Genomic DNA, 22,894 nt, shown 5'->3' with positions numbered 1-22,894 from the left:
GAGGATAAGAGATAGGAGCTGCAGGGTGTAGAGACAAGAGACGACATGAGACACAGACCCAAGTGAGTTCTGAAGGATGGAAAGGGCGCGCACGGGGGAGGGGGGTTCCCTGCAAAAAGGAAAGACAAGCGGAAATAATTGGAGAGGGTAAGAATGGGATACCCTGAACCCTTTTATTATGATGATCAATATTTGCCTCCAGGTGTGGCCCTTCGTCATGAAAGGAGAGTCCCTGCCTCCTGCTCTCCCCTAAAACTCTGGGGCAGAAGTGAGATGGAGGACGTACCCTCACCCAGCCACCCCTCAGCAACACCGATTTTCACACATAACACAGACGCGCGCACACCCAAGTTTAAAACGGCATCCTCACCAGAGGGAGTCCAGGTCCCATTCCTGCAGGAGAGCCAGGTCGAAGCTGTCCATGGTGAGGTCGGAGGAAGGATATGTCATCGCTGCTCAGCTGCAACCGCGCAGCGCCCAAGGTGCATCTTAGCAGCGCCGCGGGTGGGCGAGGGGCGAGGAGGAGAGGGGGGGCCCTTCCATGCGCCCCTCCCTCTTCCCTGAAAGAGGAGGAGGAGGAGGAGGGAGGAGGAGACGCAGCGGCTGTAAACCGTCTCCCCGCTTCGCTCTCAGGGAAGCGCCGCCGCTGGCCCGCGCAAGCGGCTGCTCGCTCCTCTGGAGCGCCTTTCCCCTCAGCCGCCTCTCTGGCCGCTTCCTTCCTTCCCCTGCGCGCGCTCTTCTCGCCCTCTCGCTCTCCAGCGCGCGGGGATGTGTACAGCGTGTGACTCGCTCAAGCTGGCGCCCTCGTTGGGAACGCTGCAGCAGCAGCAGCCCTCAGCGGCTAGCTCCTCGCTGGAGGAGCCATGTGGTTTTAAAAAACAACGCACAGACAAAACAAAAAAACACAAGAGAAGCCCGGTTTCTGCTTCTCTCTCTCTCTCTCTCTCCTCTGTGTCCCCGCTTTGTTTCCTTTCCGCGCTTCAACCCTCGCGGTTTTCTTTTCTCGCTCGCTTTTTCTTTAACTGCAACGGAAATCCGCTGCGCGTCGGTGTGCTCAGAACCAGAGGTGATAGCAAAACAATGCCACAAATGCTCAGGAGAAATCAGCACCGCTTACTTGAAGCCCTCTCACTTTTCTGTCAGAATAATAATGTAAATATGCCCATATCCCCTCCCCCGCCGCCCCACAGGCACCTACTCCTTTCTCGTGGGGATAAGGCAGAAGTCTCAGACAGGGGCCATTTGGTTCCTTCAGCAAGGAGAAAGGGTTGCGGTTTTTTTTAATTTTGTTTTTGAGGTGAGGGAAAGCACCAGTCAGGAGTAATTGCGTCTACTTCCAGGCGTCTCTCCCTGTCCAAATATTTCCAGATTTCTGCACATCCCACTTCCATAAAAATGAATCTCCTGCCTAACAATTTGCCCTTTTCTAAAATAAATGAGCAATAATAGGCTTTGAAAAGCTAAGGAGACTATAGACGCCTGACGCATCACACACAGACAAAAAGGGATTTAATATTCAGCTCAGCCTTTCAGAACCCACCTTTCCCAAGTGCCATAGTCCCATAGCAACCAATCATGTAATAATGCAATACATTCCTCAAATCAGCATTTTAGGAATGGTCACATGTATAAACCCAGTTGAGTCAGAAAGTACACAGCCGGTACAAATTAAAATAGCCCTGAGTGTGATCAGGTGAAACAATTTGGGATGGAGAACCTGTGGCCCTCCAGGTATTGTTGGTCTCCTATTCCCATCAGCCCTGGTTGCAATGGTCCAGAGATTATGGGATTTGTAACACAACAATGTCCAGAGGGGTTGCAACCCAGACTCCAAATCTATGCTTTACAGCAAACCGTTTCCCACTATGCAGATGGTTATCACAGCTGACGAAAGAGCTGTGAAAATAGTGGATATATCAAACCAAACCCCCAGTAATGCTATTTTTCTAGAAAAAGGTGCCAGAACTCACCATGAATGCCTCCCTTGTTCTCTTATAATGGCAATGGTGTCTACCTCAGAGGAGCCTGAACTGAGTTCCGGTGACTTCTGGCTTTAAAAAAAATAGGCCTGGTTGTAGCATACACCTTGAAACCCTTACAAAATAAAACTGCAAAGCTAACAAGCTATCTTACCTCCAAGGGCCACAGCTCAACTTCATTCAAGTTCATACCTTGGCTCCCTTGCACCTTTGGCCGTATCAGTGCTGTATCAGTGCCTCCGAAGCCAGGAGACCATGGAACAGATACTCAAAAAGTCTGCTTTTCCTCAACTTCCATGCTCCGCCAGTGATTTCCTCCACAGCCATTGGGATCAGGTCCGCTCTGCTCCACCACTTGCTGTCTGATGTGTGGACAAGTGGGTGGGCTCTGGGCAACTCTGAGCTGGACTGAAGGGGCATGAATTTTTTTCAGTCCCTCTGGGCCTGTGCCCTTAGCAGGGGTTTCACCTAACCCCCCCCCCCCAGGTTGTACACCCCTGCCTCCAGCAAAAGGAAATGCAAAACCTCCACCTCTTAATTATCTCGCTTAGGTGTTGATGTTGCTTTTATGCAGATTTACAAAAGCAGCCCCAAGTGAGTTCAGTGATAAGATGTGCCATTGCAGCACTAAGGATTAACATCTTTGCGGTGCTTCACTTGTGAAAGAATCTCTAAAGTCGTCATCTTGACTGATCATAACAGAAGGATTAACACTTACATTTGATATGCAGCATTTCCATCTACCTTAGTGTGAGCCTGCATGTTACTATTCAGTGCCGCTAACAAGCATAAACGCAACTTAATTTATCAAGCACATTTCACAGCGCACACTTTAAACTAGATACTCTCTCTGACTGTCATGTTATATATCACAATGGAATCTTCCGGTAATGAGTAAAATGAATGTGCGTATGCCTTCTCTATTAGCTTTAACCTGTCATACGCTTGAGGGTCCTTTTAGGCAACAGGGTCTGCACAACCTTATTTTATTAGTCTCCTGTGCATTCTACACAATAATAATTTCTACAGTCTCTCTCTCTCTCTCATTCCTTCCTGAAGTATAAAGGTCTTCTAGAGGCCAGAGGGGGTTACAGTGAGAGAATCAGCCAACATCTGAGTTCAACCCAAAGGGCAAAGGTACACAAGTCAACACACATCCCTATTTGATGGTGATGTATGATCAGAGTCTGGCAAGCAGCCCCTACTGATGTATGCAAACGTTAACCCTGACGAGTGCAATGGGCCAAAGCACAAGAGGGGGAAAGGCAATTTGGGAGAGAGCATTAGCAGCGTGGCCAACCCAGCCCTGTTCCCCCTCTTCCAATAAATGTGTAAAGGCACTTTTATAAAGCAACAGTGGACCCAGATAATTCACGTAAGGACCTTGAAATATACTCCTGCAACAACAAAAAGACAAAGAAAGACACAAAGCTCGTTTATCTAACCAAACTCAGATTATTTAACCAAACTGATATCCTGGATAAGATCTTAAACACCTGAGGGTATAGTACCTGGGGGGGAAGGCCTATAAGGGTATGTTCCCATTAGTGGGTTGAAACTCAGCAAGGTCAGCCCTCCTCATTCACTGCCCCATTTGCACAGTGTTGGTCACATCAGAGTGGGGCAAGGATGTCTTCAAGGAACACATACAGCCTTTTTGGAGTCCCTGCAACCTCCACAGCCACCCCCCTGTGATTACATGCTCATTTGCACCTGTGCAATGGCTGTTGGGATGTGTTTACATTACCAATTACTGCACATCTACTTTCCTAATTGGATTGAAGCTTGTTTGAGACAAAACACATCAGGTAGCAGTATTTGTCACGAAGCCACAGGATCCGTATGGATTGTGGCTGACGTTGGGTGAACGCAGTTTCGAAAGTTAGCAGTGAGAATGCATCGAATGCAGAGAAAGTGACAATGTGAACACACCCTTAGGCTCCAGATGAAGCCATTTCTTTGTATTTCTTGGCAGGTTAAATACCTATCAGGGTACAGATGGGGAATTTCTGTCTGTCCCCCAACCTCACTTTGCTACTCACCTTTTCACCCATTTCTCACCTTCTCATCCATCACTTAAGCTACTGCAACAGGTTTTGACCTTACCACAACATTGGCCCTACCCTCAGTCCTTTCCTTTTCTCCAATAGATATAGGTGACTACCATTTGCTTCTATGGCATATGCTCAAGGACATAACTGGAGTGTGAGGAAGGAAACACATCCTATCAGGGAGTGTGTGTGTGTGTGTGTGTGTGTGTGTGTGTGTGTGTGTTTATGTGTGTTAAGCTTCTTCCCAACTCTACTGATACCATTGTCTGTAGTAAGAAGCAAATTTTGCCCCCTTCCAACTTTGACCCATATTGCAGACCATTACTTTTGTTCCATAAAACTAAACAGGAAACTCTGAGAACCAGTACCCTGTCTGCAGAACACTGTCCTGGGCTGTTTCTTCACCACACTATAGTGTGATGGAATTTAATGTAGATTGACCCATTCCATGGAAAATCTAATTGTTGTTGCTGCTGGTGGTGGTGGTGTTTAAGAAAGAAACTGTTGATAATGCCCATTTATGATATTCTCAATAGACGTGCCCACGCTGTGGAACACCCGCCCATCAGATGTCAAGGAGATAAATAACTATACAACCCTTAGAAGACATCTAAAGGCAACCCTGTAAAGAGAAATTTTAAAAATGTTTAATGGTTTATTATATTTTCATATATGTTGGAAGTCATCCAGAGTAGCTGGGTCAACCCAGTCAGATGGGAAGGGTACAAATAATAAAGTTGTTGTTGTTATCTAAATGACCCATTTGTGATAATAGCCCCCCTGTTTAGAAGCAATCTTTACTCTCTTTCACTCTCAATCTCTAGGCTCAACAACCAATACATACACACACACACACACACACACAGAGTAGTACCTCTGGATACAAACGGGATCCATTCTGGAGCCCCGTTCGCATCTAGAAGCAAACGTAACTAGTGATGGCATGTCTGCGCACGCGCGCATCACTTTTCACCGCTTCTGCACATGCACATGACATTTTGAGTGTCTGCGCATGCGCAAGCGGCAAAACCCGGAAGTAACGCACTCCATTACTTCCAGGTTGCCACAGAGCGCAACTCGAACGTGCATTCAACCCAAGGTATGACTGTGTATGTATATATATGTGTGTGTGTGTATAATTTTAATTTAATTTATAGTATGTAAAAAGCACTGCACATTTTTGGGTGGCCCCATTTTGCTTCTATACTGATGGGCACTCAGACACCTGTGTTCACGATTACACAGGATAATAGTTAATGTTGATTTTCAAACCCAAAGAGAGAACTCAAGGGATTAAGCATTCATTAGTGTGGTAAAGCAAACTAGCCCCAGAAGTGCAGTTTGTTACACAAAGAAGTGTGGAGACCCTTTGAAAGCCACCAAGGTATTAGTTACATTTAACATTTGTAAAGTGTTATGCTGCTCTTTGTGTGTGCCATGTTTGTACAGTCAGGTTAAGCGATTCACACCTTAAGCATATGCAAAGGGTTCTTTTGAATGAGGTAAAAGGTATTTGAAATTCATGAATATACACCAAGGCAAAATGGAATTAGATAAACTTTACCTAGAGCAGAAAGACAGATAAATTCATTTAAGTAGGATGTAAATTATGAGTCCAACTCAACTTTTGTTATGATAACTTGTCCATTGGAGACAATAGATGCTTCTGTCTAAGCCTAAGGTAGCACATTTGCACTGCTCTGTCCATATAATTAACAGTGCTGCTGGATTTTTTCACTTCTGGATGACCATGTAAAACAACACATTCAGTGTAGTTAATTTCCTCCTCCGCCAATTAAAATTACTATGCTGGAGTTACACAAGTTAATTGCCACAGGTGCTATTTCACTGGATGTAATTAAGGGATTTGGTCACGGAGATGCATGTTCCATTGAGATTGCTTTGCTAGTTCTCCATTCCTAAGGAAATAAGTATCCCAGCATGCCCTACAATTGTCAAATAAACTGCTTCTGAGGTTGTATCTGGGCACATTGTTTTTCTGCAGCTGAGTAGCAACATGGGACTACATCCTAAGTTGTAACCTAGCACAATTACTGGCAAAAATAAGACTAGACTTTCAGTATTTTAATGTGTATTAAAGATGCATTGTCTTATTTTTTCCTGTTTGTTAGTATTCTGGGCTTTGCCTGGAATTAAAAGCATGCAATTTAATTTAATGTACATATATCTGCTTATTTTGCATGATTTGCTCTGCTTCCAAAATTAAGGTTCAGAATTTAGATATTCAAACCATTCAAAATTCAGCTCTGCTAGCTCAGCTTTGGTTGTTATATGGCAAATAGGGATTAAAGAAGAGTATGGAAGATGGCCAAATGAGTCATGTAGGCTGAAAATGATTGTGGGAGGAGTTATTAAATGTAAACTCCACCCACAAGCCTGTAGAAGTTCTTTCCAGTTCAAGATTGGTGTCTGAACCTGCAATACATTACCCATGCGAGGTTGTGGGTCCCCCTTACAACCCTAAAGATTAGAAACTTGATTCCCCATCCTGAAAGCTAAAGATTTTAGCATGCCAAATTCTGTGCCAGATACCATGTTTGATGCTTGGGGAATGTAACACTTTAAAAATATACAGTATACAGAACATATATAAACCTCTAGATACCCCTTTATTACTCTACAAACAGAGCCAGTTTTGTGATCTCTTATGTCAACATTTAATAATCATGATTTTGTAACTGTATAACTCACTACACCTTCACCCAAACGAGAACTTCATTCTCCATTTTATACTTGAACTGGAAGACCAGAGCTTAGCCAATGTGCTTTCATAGCTCAATTCACATTCTTCTTGAAGCTGTCCTAAGGGGACCACTGCCAATCCTTTGACCTTGGTACTCTCATGGGTTTTATGGGTGGAAAAAGATCACATTGGAAAGGCTCTAGATCTAAAGCCCTCTGGTTCCCTCATCATTGGCCCCAACAAAGCAGACGAACTATAGAAACTCTGGAGCGCAGTTATTTTCCCTCTGAATGAAACTGATGGGAGGCAACATAAAGCTTGTATGGGGTGGGTGGGGGGAGAAACCTGGCCGGACTCAGGAAGTAGCAGTTCCTCCACCACAGACTCCCCTCCCACCCTGACCTCCATAGGATTGCTTAGTTAACATGCTTTCTTTTTAAAAGAAGAGTAGATCAATGTTACCAACACTGACTCTGGGGCAACGGATTACAGCATTTTGAACTAATCCTGTTGCTAGATAAATGGGGATTGACTCCCTAAGATAGTATTCAGAAGAACTATTTGTCTGATAATTATGAGTTTTTGTTGAGATCAAGAATCTAGGTATGTAGTTCCTTGGCCTCTTTTGTGGGTCCATTTATATATTCTGCTGCTATTGCGAGTGCTTTAAGGGACCTTGATACAGCAGGACATAAATCAATAGTCTGCTTGCTTTCAGAATACAGGAATACCCTTGCTTTAGAGAAGAACATAGGAAATAGTTCTTTATCTTCCTTACTTTTAAAAAATGGATTTTTCTTTTGTGTCTTCATTCCTGTACTGATGAACAGCTGTTGTTGACAGTTATTGACCATCAATAGGAGGGCAATGTGTTTCTGATCATCTATGTTATCAACAATAGCTGTCCATCAGTATATGAATGTATGCAGTGCGATCCTATGGATGTTTACTCAGAAGCAAACTCTATGGTTTACAATAGTGTGTTTAAGCTTGCAGCTTCAATGGGGCTTACTTCTGTGTAGATATATACAGGATTGCACTGCATGACTTTAAAACAAGATGAATCACATTCAATCTATAGAGATTATGGTAAAAAGATTGAAATTCTAGCCATCTATTAGCTTTCACTTGTGACTCAAAATATATCCTACTGTCTTTGTTCTGGTTTCAATGCAATTATTCTTTTTTTAATTGTGATATTTACCTTAATTTTTAAAGAGGCAAGAGGTGGATATGTTGGAGGCGGAGAGGTAAGAAATTAATTAGGATTATTTTAAATCTAAGATTAAAACAGTGTGCCTGCATATAGATTTGCTTCAATGAGCTGGGTCCACTGAAGTGTTAAACATGACTGTACAAATTAAGGAAGGCAATAGATATGCCTGGGGAATAGTGGATGCCATTCTTTTATATGCCTTCTTCCAACTATGGATAAGTCATGTTTCATTCTTTTTGTTGAAATGTGTGACCTCAAATTGGTTTAATATATCATTTCGCTAAAACTGGAAGGCACTAGCAAAACGTCATTTCAAGCCTTCGCTGGTTCTCATCAAGGGCTTGATCTAAGTTGCCACTTGTGATCTACCTGATTATAGGGTTGGTAGAGAGTTGTTGAGCTTTTGGGGGGCAAAGTTTTTTGGGCAATTTCCACCCGGACATTGCTTCCAACTCCAGTATTCTGGATATATCTAGGAAATTCCAGAAGTATGGCAACCCTACCTTATTGCAACTTGGAAAGTACCATTGTCCTAGTATGATGTACTGTATGTGAACCATTTGTCCCCACCTCCAAAGCAATGCACCCCAGTTCCAAAATGAATGTGGGCTTTTTGCAGAAGCAGGTTAGTAACACCTGCTTTGCAGAAGCACTGCATATGTATTTGTCCTGCATTCCAATGCAAATAATTCTCTTATATAGTAACCAACACAACATATTATTATTATTATTATTATTATTATTATTATTACTACTACTACTACTATTCACTGAATTTATATACCGCCCTATACCCAGAGGTCTCAGGGCATTACAAATAGCCCATTTTAATTTGCTATCTGTGGCTAGCACCAACATGCTTTCTTGACCCCTATCAAATATCTTGCAAATGGTTGCATTGTTATGGAAATGACAGGCGCCAGATGTGTACTGTGATCTGCAATCAGAGATATATTGGTTATAAGAGCAAAATTACTGTTTCTGTTGCATTTCAGCTCCTCTCTTTGAAGTTTATGGTTTTTAAAGAAAACGCCCGCAAGTGAAGGCCTAATAAGATTCTGAAATGCAACAACTTACTGGGATATTATACAGCAGTTTTAGAACATCAGAGAAACTGGCATAAATAACTACACGGTGAAAAGCTCTTCAGCAGACAATGACAGAGATGATGACAGGGTGGCAAAGGAATACGTTTTCAATTCACGAGAGTTAACGGCGCTGCACTGCATTTTCTAAACAAAGGTTGCTGAACATTTCGTGAAGTACCCACTTAATATTCAATCGCAAGATTACAGATGCGATAAAGACAACTGATAAAATTCACAGCAGGACGTTCTACATGATGCAACATTTCCAGTAACATTTCCAGTTCACTGTTTTTCAGTACTGTACCTAATCTCCATATAAAATTAGTTCATCTTGTTTGATTTCAGAGTTTAATTATGCTGTTCATCTCTTTAGAAACTAATTGAGCTAGGGGTTTCATCATCAAAGTATAGCTTATCTTTTAAGATGTTGGACTAATCATGGTTGTCACCCTATTTGCAAGCAGCCTTCATTTCCTTTAGTCTCCAATGGCTCGCTTGCTCTCTCTCGCTCTCTATCAATCTATTACCTTTCTTTCTCTCTTACTGAGTCAATCCATTGGGCCATCTAGCTCATAATTGTCTACACTGACTAGCAGCAGTTCTCAAGGTTTTCAGAAGGCATATATTCAGGTATTGAACCAAGGAGCTTCTGTATGCAAAACAGACACTTTTCCATACTATTCTAGAAGGTTCCCCAACATTCCAGAACAGAAGGACGGAAGGGGAAGAGGTATTTGGAGGAAATGCATGAAGTTTTGCAGGCCGAGTTTATTTCCCACTACTAGTTGGCTACAATTTTGGGGGTGGTGCTGTGGGTTAAACCACAGAGTCTAGGACTTGCAGATCAAAAGGTTGGTTGTTCGAATCCCCGTGACAGGGTGAGCTCATGTTGCTCGGTCCCTGCTCCTGCCAACCTAGCAGTTCAAAAGCACCTCAAAGTGCAAGTAGATAAATAGGTACTGCTCCAGTGGGAAGGTAAACGGCATTTCCGTGCGCTGCTCTGGTTTGCCAGAAGTGGCTTAGTCATGCTGGCCACATGACCCGGAAGCTGTACGCCGGCTCCCTCGGCCAATAAAGCGAGATGAGCGCCGCAACCCCAGAATCGTCCGCGACTGGACCTAATGGTCAGGGGTCCCTTTACCTTTACCTTACTCCCTGAAAGTTTAGGCACAACACATATACCCCATGCACTCTCTCTCTCTCTCTCTCTCTCTCTCACACACACACACACACACATCATAGGATGTGTGAAGAAATTAAATGTAAACCTATCAAACTGTGGTGTTCAGTAAACAGTTGTTTGTTTAAATGCACTTAAACTAGTGGATGATTCAGTTGTTATGGGGATCATGTACATCTGAATTCCTTTATTTAAATTTGGGATTCCCATCACTGAACCAGTTTAAGTGTATTTTATGGTCACTAAAATATGAGAAGAGAAAGCCATTAATATAATCACCTTTCCTTTAAAATTTGGTGATCATTAGTTCACCTCTTCATCCATATAATTACAGCGATGCCGGGTTCCTACATATCCTGCAGTTTTCAAATGTTTCTTTATATATATCCAGACTATTTCCAGATGGTTTTCCCGAGCATTGTTAGAAGTTAAAAATGCAGCAGGCTGTGACTATCTTAATTGAGGCCTTTACCCCCTGGATGCTTCCAAAACCTGTAGCGGGGACAAAGTGCGTATCGTGAAGAGATGTTCCAGAGGAGGTTCTATAAATCTGCCACCATACTTGGTATGTTTTTGTGTGTTCTCCCCCTAACCCAGCAATGACCCTTACAAGACACACACCATGCTAAGATTATTTATGCTCCTGGCAGGAATAATCTGCATTAGATGGCTGCATATGAGCTGGCTAGAATTCCTGCAGCAATATGAAAGCTAGTTTTGCAACACTTCTGTGTGTTTATTTTGGAGACAATGGCTGACCAAGATTTTTTTATTACGCTTGCTTCTTTTCTCCATTTTGCAAATGAATGAAGTTATCTTAGGGAAGTTCTCATTGAATTTCCCCTTTTTTTCTGGCTCGCTCACAGCAGAACTGATAAATGGTCCACAAAATGTGAAATGCCAGAATGGATATGAAGAAGCTGAAGAAATGGGCATTAGTGTGGGAAAGATGAGCAATCAAAAAACAGGCTTCCCATGAATATTGTACTAAAATTACAGCTTGCGGTTACCCTGGAATGACAGTAACAGAGCCATACCATTGGCTAGTTTAAGAAAAGAAAGACTTTTCTGTGTTTCCTGCACCACGATTTATGCTCATGATACGAAGTATGGTTTGTTGCAACTAGTTAATGTCAATAACAAAGATCACACAGGCATACATGAATTACACGAACAGTACACTAACATTAAAAAAGCCTGCTGGATTAGGCCAAGAGCCCATCTGCTCCAACATCCTGTTATCATAGTGGCAGGGGAATACAAGGTAGCACTGTGGTCTTGGGTTTACCAATCAGAAGGTCAGTGGTTTGAATCCTCTTGACAGGGATGAGCTCCCATCGCTCCGTCCCAGCGCCTGCCCACCTAGCAGTTCAAAAACACACTAGTGCAAGTAGATAAATAGGTACCACTGAGGCGGAAAGGTAAACAGCATTTCCTTGTGCTCTGGCACTCGTCATGGTGTTCGGTTGTGTCAGAAGTGGTTTAGTGATGCTGGACACATGACCTGGAAAGCTGTCTGTGGACAAATGCTGGCTCCCTCAGCCTGAATCAAGATGAATGCCACACCCCTTGATCGCCTTTGACTGGACTTAACTGTCCAGGGGTCATTTACCTTTACCTTATCATAGTAGTCAACCAGATGTATGTGAGACCCAAAAGCAGGACCTGAGCACAACAGCACACTCCCCAGTGGTAATGAGACACGGGGCAAGATGCTACATTGTGGTGTTTTTAAAAAAGTCTCATACAAGTGGATTTGCATACAATCTTAGGCTGATTTCAGTAAATGTTAAGCATGTGTTTGAATATCCCATTAAAATGAGGCTTAGACATTAGACATGACCAATAATTTGTCCAAAACCAGAGGAATGTTGACATTTTGCCAACAGTTCTTAACCTGGCAATTCATATATGCAGATATTCTTCCATGGCCACTATTGATATTTTAAAATATTGATTAGCCAGAAAAATAACAACTTTTTTAAAAACTGGAACTCAGAATAGTTATAAAATCTGGAGTTAATCAGACCAGTTTCAATTGTCTGAAAGTGAGGACCACTAAAACTCAGTTTTAAAGATACAAGGAGTGAATAATGAGCATTATTTTTATAAGTGCAAATAGAGTAGTTACTTGCTTGCTAGGGCTTTGAAAATGTGTTCATAAAAACAATTAAAACTATTCAGCAGTATGTCATCATAGTAATGATATATTTATGACCATCAGAATACTCTCTTGACAGTTTCCATTGCTTTCTAATATTCCATATCAAATGCTATCTGAAAATATAGCCAATCTATATTAAAACCTGAGACTTAAATGGATTTTTGTGACAGTTTCATAATGCAGAGGGGGCTTTATAAAATCAAGTCAAATACCTTGCATAGTCTCTGTCAAATGTTATGAGTGGTCTGGAAAATAAAAATTGAATTCCATTTTGTTATTCAATATATTTGCCGTTATTCTCTTTCTCTCTCAGATATATATATATGTACAATATCACCAATCATGTTGATGGAAGCATGTTTTCCTGGTTGTGGATATTTTTCCCTAGCTGAACGGAGTTATGTTTGGAAAAAGATGTTGTGTATCCACAATCGTCCAACCTAATTCAACAACTTAAATTATTTGAAGCCAAGCCAATAGCACAACTTCTCTATGGTGCCCAGTTGGGTCCCTTTTCCAATTCTGCACCACTAGAACTTGTGCAATCCAAATCTCTAAGGTCAGTCCTTCAAGTCCCAAAATGAGTTTCTAATGCTACTCTGAGACTAGAGACAGGCTTCACAAAAGTGGAGGCTAGGGTGTGGGTGACCATACTCAATTATTGGCTTAAACTATCTTTCTTTTCCTGTGGCCTTGCCCCACTATGAATGATGACTTTCAATCCACGTGGAAATAGGCAGTGGCAACTAAAATCTTTTATATTTCAACCTTTTATGCTCTTCCACACCCGCTCAATGCTCCTATCCCTTTTTAGTTTCTTTTAGCTGCTTCTAAATTCTTATAGACTTTTATATTCACCTTCTGTTTCAAAACCTTTTACCTTTCCAAAACGCTTTTCAGATTTTAAAAGACTGTATCCCACCCTTTTATGCTGGTTGATGACCATAATAAAGATTTGGATTGTAAATACAATGAAGCTTAAGTTTGCTAGCCCTCCCAAAGCTTTCTTAGCCTACAACTCAGTCCACTAATGCTTGGCAGTAAGTGGTAGTGGTACCTACATACTAAGTTGTGTATGTACAGCCTAGTGCTATAAACTCATGATGAGTTTTCTGGGAGAAAGAGCAGAAGACTAGATTCAGTCCCACTGCTTCAGAATCTCCATCAAAAAGCTGATCAGCAGTTTCCACCAGATTTTTCTGGGCCGCACTCATACAACCTCGGTTGCCAGGCATGATTTTTCAGACAGAGCCCAGTTTGTATATGTATATAAGAGTCTGGGAGATGTGTTGACACTTCCATATTATTCTGATTCAAAACAAGCAAAAAAGGGCCTCATCCTAAGATTGCCTGCACAAACCAATTAACAAATGTTTTGGAAATATATTGGTGATTAGCAACAAATCTATCAGAGCAGATAAAAGGTAAAGGTACCCCTGCCCATATGGGCCAGTCGTGTCCGACTCTAGGGTTGCGCGCTCATCTCGTTCAAGAGGCTGGGAGCCGGCGCCATCCGAAGACACTTCCGGGTCACATGGCCAGCGTGACGAAGCTGCAGCTGGCGAGCCAGCACCAGCGCCACACACGGAAACGCCGTTTACCTTCCCGCTATAAAGCGGTACCTATTTATCTACTTGCACTTAGGGGTGCTTTCGAACTGCTAGGTGGGCAGGAGCTGGGACCGAACGATGGGAGCTCACCCCGCCACAGGGATTCGAACCGCCGACCTTACGATCAGCAGGTCCTAGGCACTGAGGTTTTACCCACAGCGCCACCCGCGTCCCACATCAAATAGGTATCAGCATATTTAGGATAAGGCTGCTCAGCACAGTACCTGAAAAGTCACCTGGATATAGTTAAATAATACACATTATTCACTTCAGATACACACAGAGTTCATGCAGATTGCTACGGTCTCCACCATGGAGAGGGAAGCTCTTTGGCAAACGTACCTTTCTGCAGAGTAGCTTCATCTATTGATATGCACTGGAGCGTTCGCATCTGGAAGAGATCACTAGCTCAAGTTGACAATGATTTATCTAAAATAATGTTTAATAATGGATAAGTAAGGTTTTATATTGTTGTGAGCTCCCTGCTTCCCTGAGTGATAAGAAACACTGCCTGGGTGGTTCCTTTGGAAGAGAAAGTGCTGTGGGGACTTTGGGCATTTTTGTAATGTTTGCTTTATTTTGCAAGTATACAAGGAGAACATAAAGGGAAACAAGCAGTAGATGCTTCTACCAGGCAGTATATCCGCATAATAGGAAAGCAAAGAATCTTAAACCTTGGCTGTGTACACACCATGCATTTAAATCACACACCCCTCCCTTGAAAAAAAGAATTTATGCCTCACAGAGGCTGCAATTCCCAGATCCTTAACAAACTAGAATTCCAAGGATTCTTGGTGGAGGGCAAGAGAGATAATAATAAAAATAATTTATTATTTATACCCCGCCCATCTGGCTGAGTTTCCCCAGCCACTCTGGGCGGCTCCCAATCAAGTGTTAAAAACAGTACAGCATTAAATATTAAAAACCTCCCTGAACAGGGCTGCCTTCAGATGTCTTTTAAAGATAGGATAGCTGCTTATTTCCTTCACATCTGATGGGAGGGCATTCCACAGGGTGGGTGCCACTACCGAGAAGGCCCTCTGCCTGGTTCCCTGTAACCTCACTTCTCGCAATGAGGGAACTGCCAGAAGGCCCTCGGCGCTGGATCTCAGTGTCCGGGCTGAACGATGGGGGTGGAGATGTGCTTTAAATGTGTGGTATGTATGAAACCAGTATTGCCTACTCTGGCTGGCAACAGCTCTCAAGGAATCTCAAGCAGAGGAATCTTTTCTATCCCCTTCTGCTTCAGCCGTGTTAACTGAAGATGCTGCAGATCAAACCTGGGATAAAGGTGCCTGCATAGCGACGGAGAGGTGGGTGATCAGTAATGGGACCACACCACGAGAGGCGGTTTAACCTTCCCTCCTCAGCACATGCCTGATGAAAAAGCCGAACACTCCTTCTGCCCCAGCCACTAATTACCTCAAGGGAAGCATCAACTGGCAGTGCAATATCAAATAGCAGCACCAGCGTGATTTGTTGTTGCAACCGGGGAAGATTAATTACCTTCCTTATGTGGGATGGCCCTGCTCTTGCAATTTGTTTATTTTTTTAAAAGCAGAGATGTGAAACGCATTAATGCATTCCCTGTAATCTCTAGCTTGCTTGTCATCATTTCCCTCCCTCTCTCCTTCCCTCTCTCTCTGTTCGAAAATCTGCCCCAACACTTGTTTCTTCCCACATACACATGCCACTTCCCTTACAGGTGAGATGTGTCACTCCCCCACCACCCCAATTCTTACAGCTTTTCCATTCCAGAAATTCAAGAGAGATTTCTTTATATGTCCCAGCCACTAGTTCCTGTTGAAGAAACTATTTACCACCCATCCTAGGCAATAAACAAGGAATCTCCCTAACAAAGGAAGATTGGCCACTTATAATATTATTTTTAAAATACTGATTAGATAGGGAAATAATGTTTCTCCTAACAGACTTTTTAAGCTACTGTGACCACACACACAAAAAAACCACCTGCGTTTTGCACTGGCACTGTAGAAATCAAGTGTGCATCATCTTCTAATGCAGTGTGAAAGTCGAGGAGAAATTCATCAGTAGAACGGCCGTGCTAACTCTATCAAACACAATACAATCCAGTCTTAAAATCTGAGGTTTGTGTTTTTCCTTTCCATTCCGGGAATATTAAGGGTTGCAATTTCGAAGCTGGTGTTCCTGCACGAAAAATTGATTAGTTCAATTTCAAGGTGTCAAACTGGTGAACAGTTCAGTACACAGTAAAATTCAATTTTGGTGATTAACACTCACAATGACTATTTTTGTTATAACAGCCAAATTCTTATTTCCAAACCTGGTGTTCATTGTTCTGGTACACTTCCTTCCCCTGCAATCATCAGCTAGTTACTAGTTGGGAGAGATATTTGTAGAAGAGAGCTGAGTGCTAGCAATCTACTGTGCAAATGTTGTTCGCACTGCATCCATCACGACTGGTGGAAAAAAGAGACAGCAGGAAATGAGAAGAAAATAGTTATTATGTCAACATAAATAAAAAAGAAGAAACACCAATCAATTCTATATTGTCTTGTAAAAAATGCGGGTGGGGGAAACTGATTGAAAACATTCTCCTTGTAATAGCTTGTATATCCTGGATCTCTTATTGGAGGAAGCCACTAAAAACCACAGGGAAGAGAGCTTGTATCAGTACCGGAAATAATTAACTGAGAAGTTAATTAACAGTTTCATTGCCCGCCCACCTTTTGCGCCCATCGAGCCTTAGTCGTGCATAGGTCTGCATGACTAGTTCGGACATACAGTGGTACTTGGTTTACAAACTTAATCAGTTCAGAAAGTCCATTCTTAAACCAAAGCATTCTTAAACCAAGGTGTGCTTTCCCATAGCAGCGGGAGACTCAATTTACAAATGGAACACACTCAACAGGAAGCGAAACATGTTCTTATTCCAAGGCAAAGTTCACAAACCAAAACACCTACTTCTGGGTTTGCAGCGTTCTTAATCCAAGTTGTTCATAAACTAAGCTGTTCTTAAACCAAGGTACCACTGTAATGTGAATGGGGATGTGCATCCATTCTGATGTGCAGCCAAACACACATTCCTCTGAAGTGGGGATAGAAGTCATCTGTATTCAGCGGCACATCTGGATATGGACATTGTTCATCTGCACTGCTTTGGGATGAGGAGCTGGGTGTGCGTCCACACCAGCATCCCCATCCTGCCCCAACAATTTAATGCTACTCATGTCTGCCCAGAAGTATGCCCCATGGGGACTTACTCCCAGGTATGTGTACATAGGGCTGCGGCCTAAGAATGACAGAACTGGGGTCAGGAGTGTGGACCTAGTTGCCCTAGCAAGGGAGGGCTGTTCACGCCTCTTGCCTTTCACATCTGAACGCTTTTGCAAAGTGGGGCAAAATATTTGTCCAAAAGAAGGCGGCAGCACATTTTGTATGCCTCTCCCACTTTAGCTCAACATTAGTTTGGAACTTAGCTTTGATTATTATCTATGCAGTAAACAGCTAATTTATATTTATGCCTCCTCTCCCCAAGTTTGTGGGTTCAAAATCCATACTTTGCGTCCTAATGCATCTACTTTGTATATACAGGAGGACCTTTTAAACAGGTTTTTAAACAGGCTGACTTTGAGTTCTTATAACTGTGTGCACTGCATTGCATTCCCCCGCAATAATGTAATTTTCACCCCAATGTCTACTTGGATGCTAGAATGCCAGATTTGCATTGTTTTCTTGCTTTGATGCCACAGGTAGCTATCCTTGTCATGCTGAGTTTTGAAATTATTGTATTTAAGAACTAGCTTTGTATAGCATATGGGCAAGCTATTTATTTTCAGTATGCACACACATACACACAAATTTAACGTTTTGAAGTTAAGCTTTCCGAATTTTATTTTTGGTAAATAGATTTGGTCAATCTACACTGTAAAAGGTGTTAGAAAAGAAACCTGCATCAGATTGGGATGAATTCCAGTTTATTAATTTTGGCTCACCTCTGAAGTCTAACCAAAGAGAAGTGGGTGGCGCTGTAGTCTAAACCACTGAGCCTCTTGGATTTGCCGATCAGAAGGTTGGCAGTTCAAATCCCTGCAACGGGGTGAGCTCCTGTTGCTCAGTCCCAGCTCCTGCCAACCTAGCAGTTTGAAAGCACCCCCAAAAGTGCAAGTAGATAAATAGGTACTGCTCCAGCAGGAAGGTAAACGGCGTTTCTGTGTACTGCTCTGGTTTCGGTGTTCTGTTGCGCGAGAAGCAGCTTAGTCATACTGGCCACATGACCCAGAAAAACTGTCTGTGGACAAATGGCCTGTAAAGCGAGATGAGCGCCATAATCCCAGAGTTGTCTGCAACCGGACTTAACTGCCAGGGGTCCTTTATCTTTTTACCTGAAGTCTAACCATATTTACTCAGAATTGAATTCAGTGGAGCTTATTGTCAGGTGAGTGGGGCCAGGATTGCTGCCTGAAATATGCAAGATAGCTGTACCTTTACCACTTATCTGAAAAGTTGGATAAGGAAGTATTTGAAAAGCAATCCTTATGTTTGCTAGATGCTTAGATATGCCCTGCAGCAAGTATTTCTCCCTGATTCCTTCCTGTGGGGCTTATGTGGGAGCAATGCTTAGCAGAGCACCAAAGGTAGATTTAGGGAGAACGACTGGTTCAGTTGCATTGGCCCTGGAGCCTTGGGGGTGCCACAACTATGAAGTAGACTGGAAGGTGAGAGGCTGCGGGTGCCAAATGTTGCAGTAACATGTTGCACAAGGCGCCACTGCAATTTAAGACCCCAAAGTCCGCCACTCCTGGTGACAGCTGAGATGGAAGGCTGCTGAAACTAGTTCTCAAAACTCGTGTGTACAACTATATCTTTCCCATTACTAACAGCTACTGGACAGTTTCACTGTATGGCAATTAACTTTCTTACCTCATTAATGACCAGTCAGTGGAAGACACACTAAAACATGTTAATGTTGTCACTTGATCACCAGACTATCAGCTGTTCAACAAGGGGAGAGGGAAAGATGCTCTGGGTTAATTTGTGGTGCATGAGTTGTTAACTCATAATGAACCCCACTAGATTCCATCTTGTTATTGCAATCAAGTGGTTAAGACACTTCACTTGACTGCCTCGTTGCTGAAAGCTAAAAATGTGTGAGTCTGAAATCAGACAGCCAGCACAAGTCCACTCAGTTATAAGGAGCCTGATCTAATATGTCAGTCAGATCATTTCCTCACGAAGCTGGAAAAACAGTTCATGACAGACTGTCTTTGTTGTGGTGACTACCTGGCTCATACTTCTACTGTATTTTTCTGGCTTCGTAATAACATAAAGCTCTTTGTCCCCTCAAGGCTTCCTTTCTGTGAAATATGCCTTTTTCTAAGGAAATTACATTTGTGGAATCCAAGATGCACCAGGAGTGTAGCAGACTTTTCTTCCCGTGAGAGTAATGCGTAAATAAATCTTTATGGATAAGGCCACATGTGATTTGGATCCAGAAAAATAGAAACAGCAGATGCAAATTGACTTACGTCATTCAGAAGTACATGAACTGTGCTACTGTTTAAGAAGCTGTTTCAGTTCTTATTAGTTCGCTTCCCTGCTTAGTGTTGATTTCCATAGAAATATGCCCCCACAATAGTTTATGAACCTGGGTGTTTTCTTCTTTCCTTTAAGGAATTTGTATTTTGTAGCACTATGTTGAATACTTCTTTCCTTGGCCGTTCTCCATCCATTTATGAGAAAAAAAATAGCATCCAAAAATGGTGAAATGGAAAAGAAAAATTTGGTGAAATAGGTTGGGTGCAGCTTTTTTTGTTATGCTTCCCTTTCAAGGTGGCCAATGGGTGAGCCATTCATTTTACACACCATCTCTTTGTGGTCTGCACTCTGCAGCCTTCCTGTGGCCCTGTGTTTCTTGAAAACCTGGAAATGAGTGAATCTGCCAGTTTTGGTTTCTCCAAGTTTCTTATTTTTCTAATCTTCAGTTTTCCACATTTCCACGAGATTTTATTTGAAGTTCTCATTAAAATTCATCTTAATATACACATTTGTATTCAATTTTGCCTAATATAACACACTGCCATAAAGCAAAGTTTCCTAACGTAATGCATTTCTGTATTTTATTTCTGCTAATACATGCATTTATACACACACTTTGCCCTATTATATGTAGTTTTGTATACATTAATTGGTTAGAGAACGTTACTGCAACAGTTGGAAACATGCAAATTCCAAAGGATGGCTGTTTCAGTTTGCATATTATTTTGGAAAGTGCCTAAGTAAGTTCACCTTTAAATGATGAAATCAGATTTCTCCCCCAATACCATTCAGAAAACCCCATGGCATCCTCAGCTGTTTTTTCCTATAAGCCTAGGAAAGTGGAAAGGTTGTCTGCTGTACCTGATAGCTCTTTGAGGGTTGACCTCAGGACTCTTGATACCTCAAGGACCACCTTTTCCCACATGAATCAACCCGGAGCTTCTAGGCATACTAGCGCTAGAGTTTTCTTTGCTCGTTAATATACAGAGCCAGTCTTTTAAAAGAGGCCCCATGGAACATGTGTATCCACGGGGCCTCTTTTAAAGGACTCACCCTGTACATGGACCTGTTGAGATAGATATGGATATGGGCAAGTCTCAGTGTAGTAAAAGAGAGGTTGCCAACATGGTGCCCTCCAGATGTTGATGGACTACAACTACTAACATCCTTGGCCATTTGCCGTGCTGGCTAGAGCTGATGGGAACTGGAGTTCAACAGTATCTGGAGAGCCACAGGAAATCAAGTCTAGATCAGTGTTTCCCAAACTTAGGTCTGCAGTTATTTTTTGGACTACAACTCCCATCATCCCTGACCACTGGTCCTGCTACCTAGTGATGATGGGAGTTGTAGTCTCCCTGTTTTCAGAGACCCAAGTTTGGGAAATACTGAACTAGATGATTTCCAAGTACTTTCCCATGCGGTGAACTTTTAATAGCAAATATTTTCTTTGTTTAGTACAGTGGTACCTTGGGTTAAGTACTTAATTCGTTCTGGAGATCCGTTCTTAACCTGAAACTGTTCTTAACATGAAGCACCACTTTAGCTAATGGGGCCTCCTGCTGCTGCCACGCCGCAGGAGCACGATTTCTCTTCTCATCCTGAAGCAAAGTTCTTAACCCAAGGTACTATTTCTCGGTTAGCGGACTCTGTAACCTGAAGCGTATGTAACCTGAAGCGTATGTAACCCGAGGTACCACTGTATACTCAGTGCTTTTTTGTTAAAAAAGTTTTCTACTCATATTGAAATACTGCCCCTCAATGATAAACTATTCTGTTCTATTGTTAACAAAACACAAATATTTATATTGAGCCAGTCACTAATACTTAGAGCACTTGCTACGGTTAATTTACATAATGTTTCATACATGAAAGCTGCTCCTTTAGCTACAGTGCAATGAGATAACAATCTCTCATTTTGTATATATTTTTTGCATATTTCTCCAAGAGAATCCTGGGGCAGCATAAGAGCCTTTTAGGACAGGAGACAACCAAAAGAGGGGCCATTTAAGTGCTAATTGATGTGACTAATATTACATTACATTACATTACATTACATTACATTACATTACATTACATTACATTACATTACATTACATTACATTACATTACATTGAGGGATGCAGGTGGTGCTGTGGTCTAAACCTCAGAGCCTAGGGCTTGCCGATCGGAAGGTTGGCGGTTCAAATCCCCGCGACGGGGTGAGCTCCCGTTGCTCAGTCCCATTGCTCGGTCCTAGCTCCTGCCAATCTAGCAGTTTGAAAGCACGTCAAAGTGCAAGTAGATACCTTCCCACTCCGGCGGGAAGGTAAACGGCGTTTCCATGCGCTGTTCTTGTTTCGCCAGAAGCAGCTTAGTCATGCTAGCCACATGACCCGGAAAAACTGTCTGCAGACAAATGTCAGCTCCATCGGCCAGTAAAGCGAGATAAGCGCCGCAACCCCAGAGTCGTTCGTGACTGGACTTAACTGTCAGGGGTCCTTTACCTTTACTTTTAATCTTACCTTACAGAGCTTGGGTACTGATCCACATTTTAAGGTTAGTTAACACCCACACTATGTAGTTAAAGCACATCTAAAATACAACTAAATCACACTGTCCCAGAGCTACAATTTCCAGCACCCTTAGCAAACTACAGTTTATAGGATACTTTGGGAGGAAGCCATGTGCTTTAAATGTGTACTAAATGTGACTTAAATGCAGGGCTTTTTAAGGAGGAACTCACACGAACTCTGTTCTGACACCCCTCAGGTGAGTTCCGGCTCCTCTCAGGTGGCTGCCATTGCCATTTTAAGAGAATGAGGGAGGTGGTCATGGTGACTTCCGGCACCTCTTTTTCTAGAAAAACAGCACTGTTTAAATGAATGGTGTGAATGTGACCTGTTAGCCATTAGCTGTCTACTTGGATATAGTTAGTGCTGCTATATTTGTGGAGAGAAAAACATGGTCATAGGACACCACAATATGTAGATTGCCATTTTCCCATTAAATATCTTTTTTAATGCTACCGTCAATCATATCAGTGAAATGTTACTATATATATCTCCATCCAGTCATCTATCTATTTATCCATCCTAGTGGCTACATTTGTAAGTTTTGTTTTTCATTTGCAGGTGCAGGATGAAAAGCGGATTTTAATGCTGCCAAGTGAACCATGTGATAATGGTCAAGCAGAGGAACGCTTTAAGTATATGCATTCACTGACATGGGTAATGAACTGTGAGAGTCTCAGTACAGACAGTTCTGTAAACTGGTACCAACAAACACAGCTTTGGGTGGCTAATTCATCTTGAAATTCAGATTCACCTCCTCCAAAACACTTTCGAATGAGATGGGTCATGCAAATTCACAGCCCAGATGACTCCTTTTCTAACAATCTTTCCTA

At 42.4% G+C, this 22,894-nt stretch overlaps 1 protein-coding gene across 5 annotated transcripts in view; it reads right to left on the bottom strand.

Moving 5' to 3' along the window:
- AFF3 (ALF transcription elongation factor 3) overlaps positions 1–16,433 on the bottom strand; it is a 233,086-nt gene extending 216,653 nt beyond the window's left edge. Inside the window, exons 1-2 of one of the 5 annotated variants that reach the window (XM_083501640.1) lie at positions 14,335–16,433; positions 10,498–10,710 (exon numbers count right to left, since the gene is read on the bottom strand). Coding sequence is in view for 4 of the 5 variants with exons in the window: in XM_083501639.1 (XP_083357765.1) it covers positions 371–450 (80 nt within the window). In the remaining variant the exon portion in view is untranslated. Of the gene's footprint in view, positions 1–370; positions 1,063–9,565; positions 9,645–10,497; positions 10,711–14,334 lie in introns of those variants that run through there. The other 4 variants (XM_083501638.1, XM_083501639.1, XM_083501637.1 and 1 more) reach the window with 4 other exon arrangements.
- Between the last annotated feature and the right edge of the window lie 6,461 nt (positions 16,434–22,894).

This window comes from Podarcis liolepis (assembly GCF_965112155.1).
Source record: "Podarcis liolepis genome assembly, chromosome: 4".
NCBI classification, from domain to species: domain Eukaryota; kingdom Metazoa; phylum Chordata; class Lepidosauria; order Squamata; family Lacertidae; genus Podarcis; species Podarcis liolepis.
The sequence above is the reverse complement of the archived record's forward strand: the minus strand, read 5'-3'. Positions and strand labels throughout refer to the sequence as shown.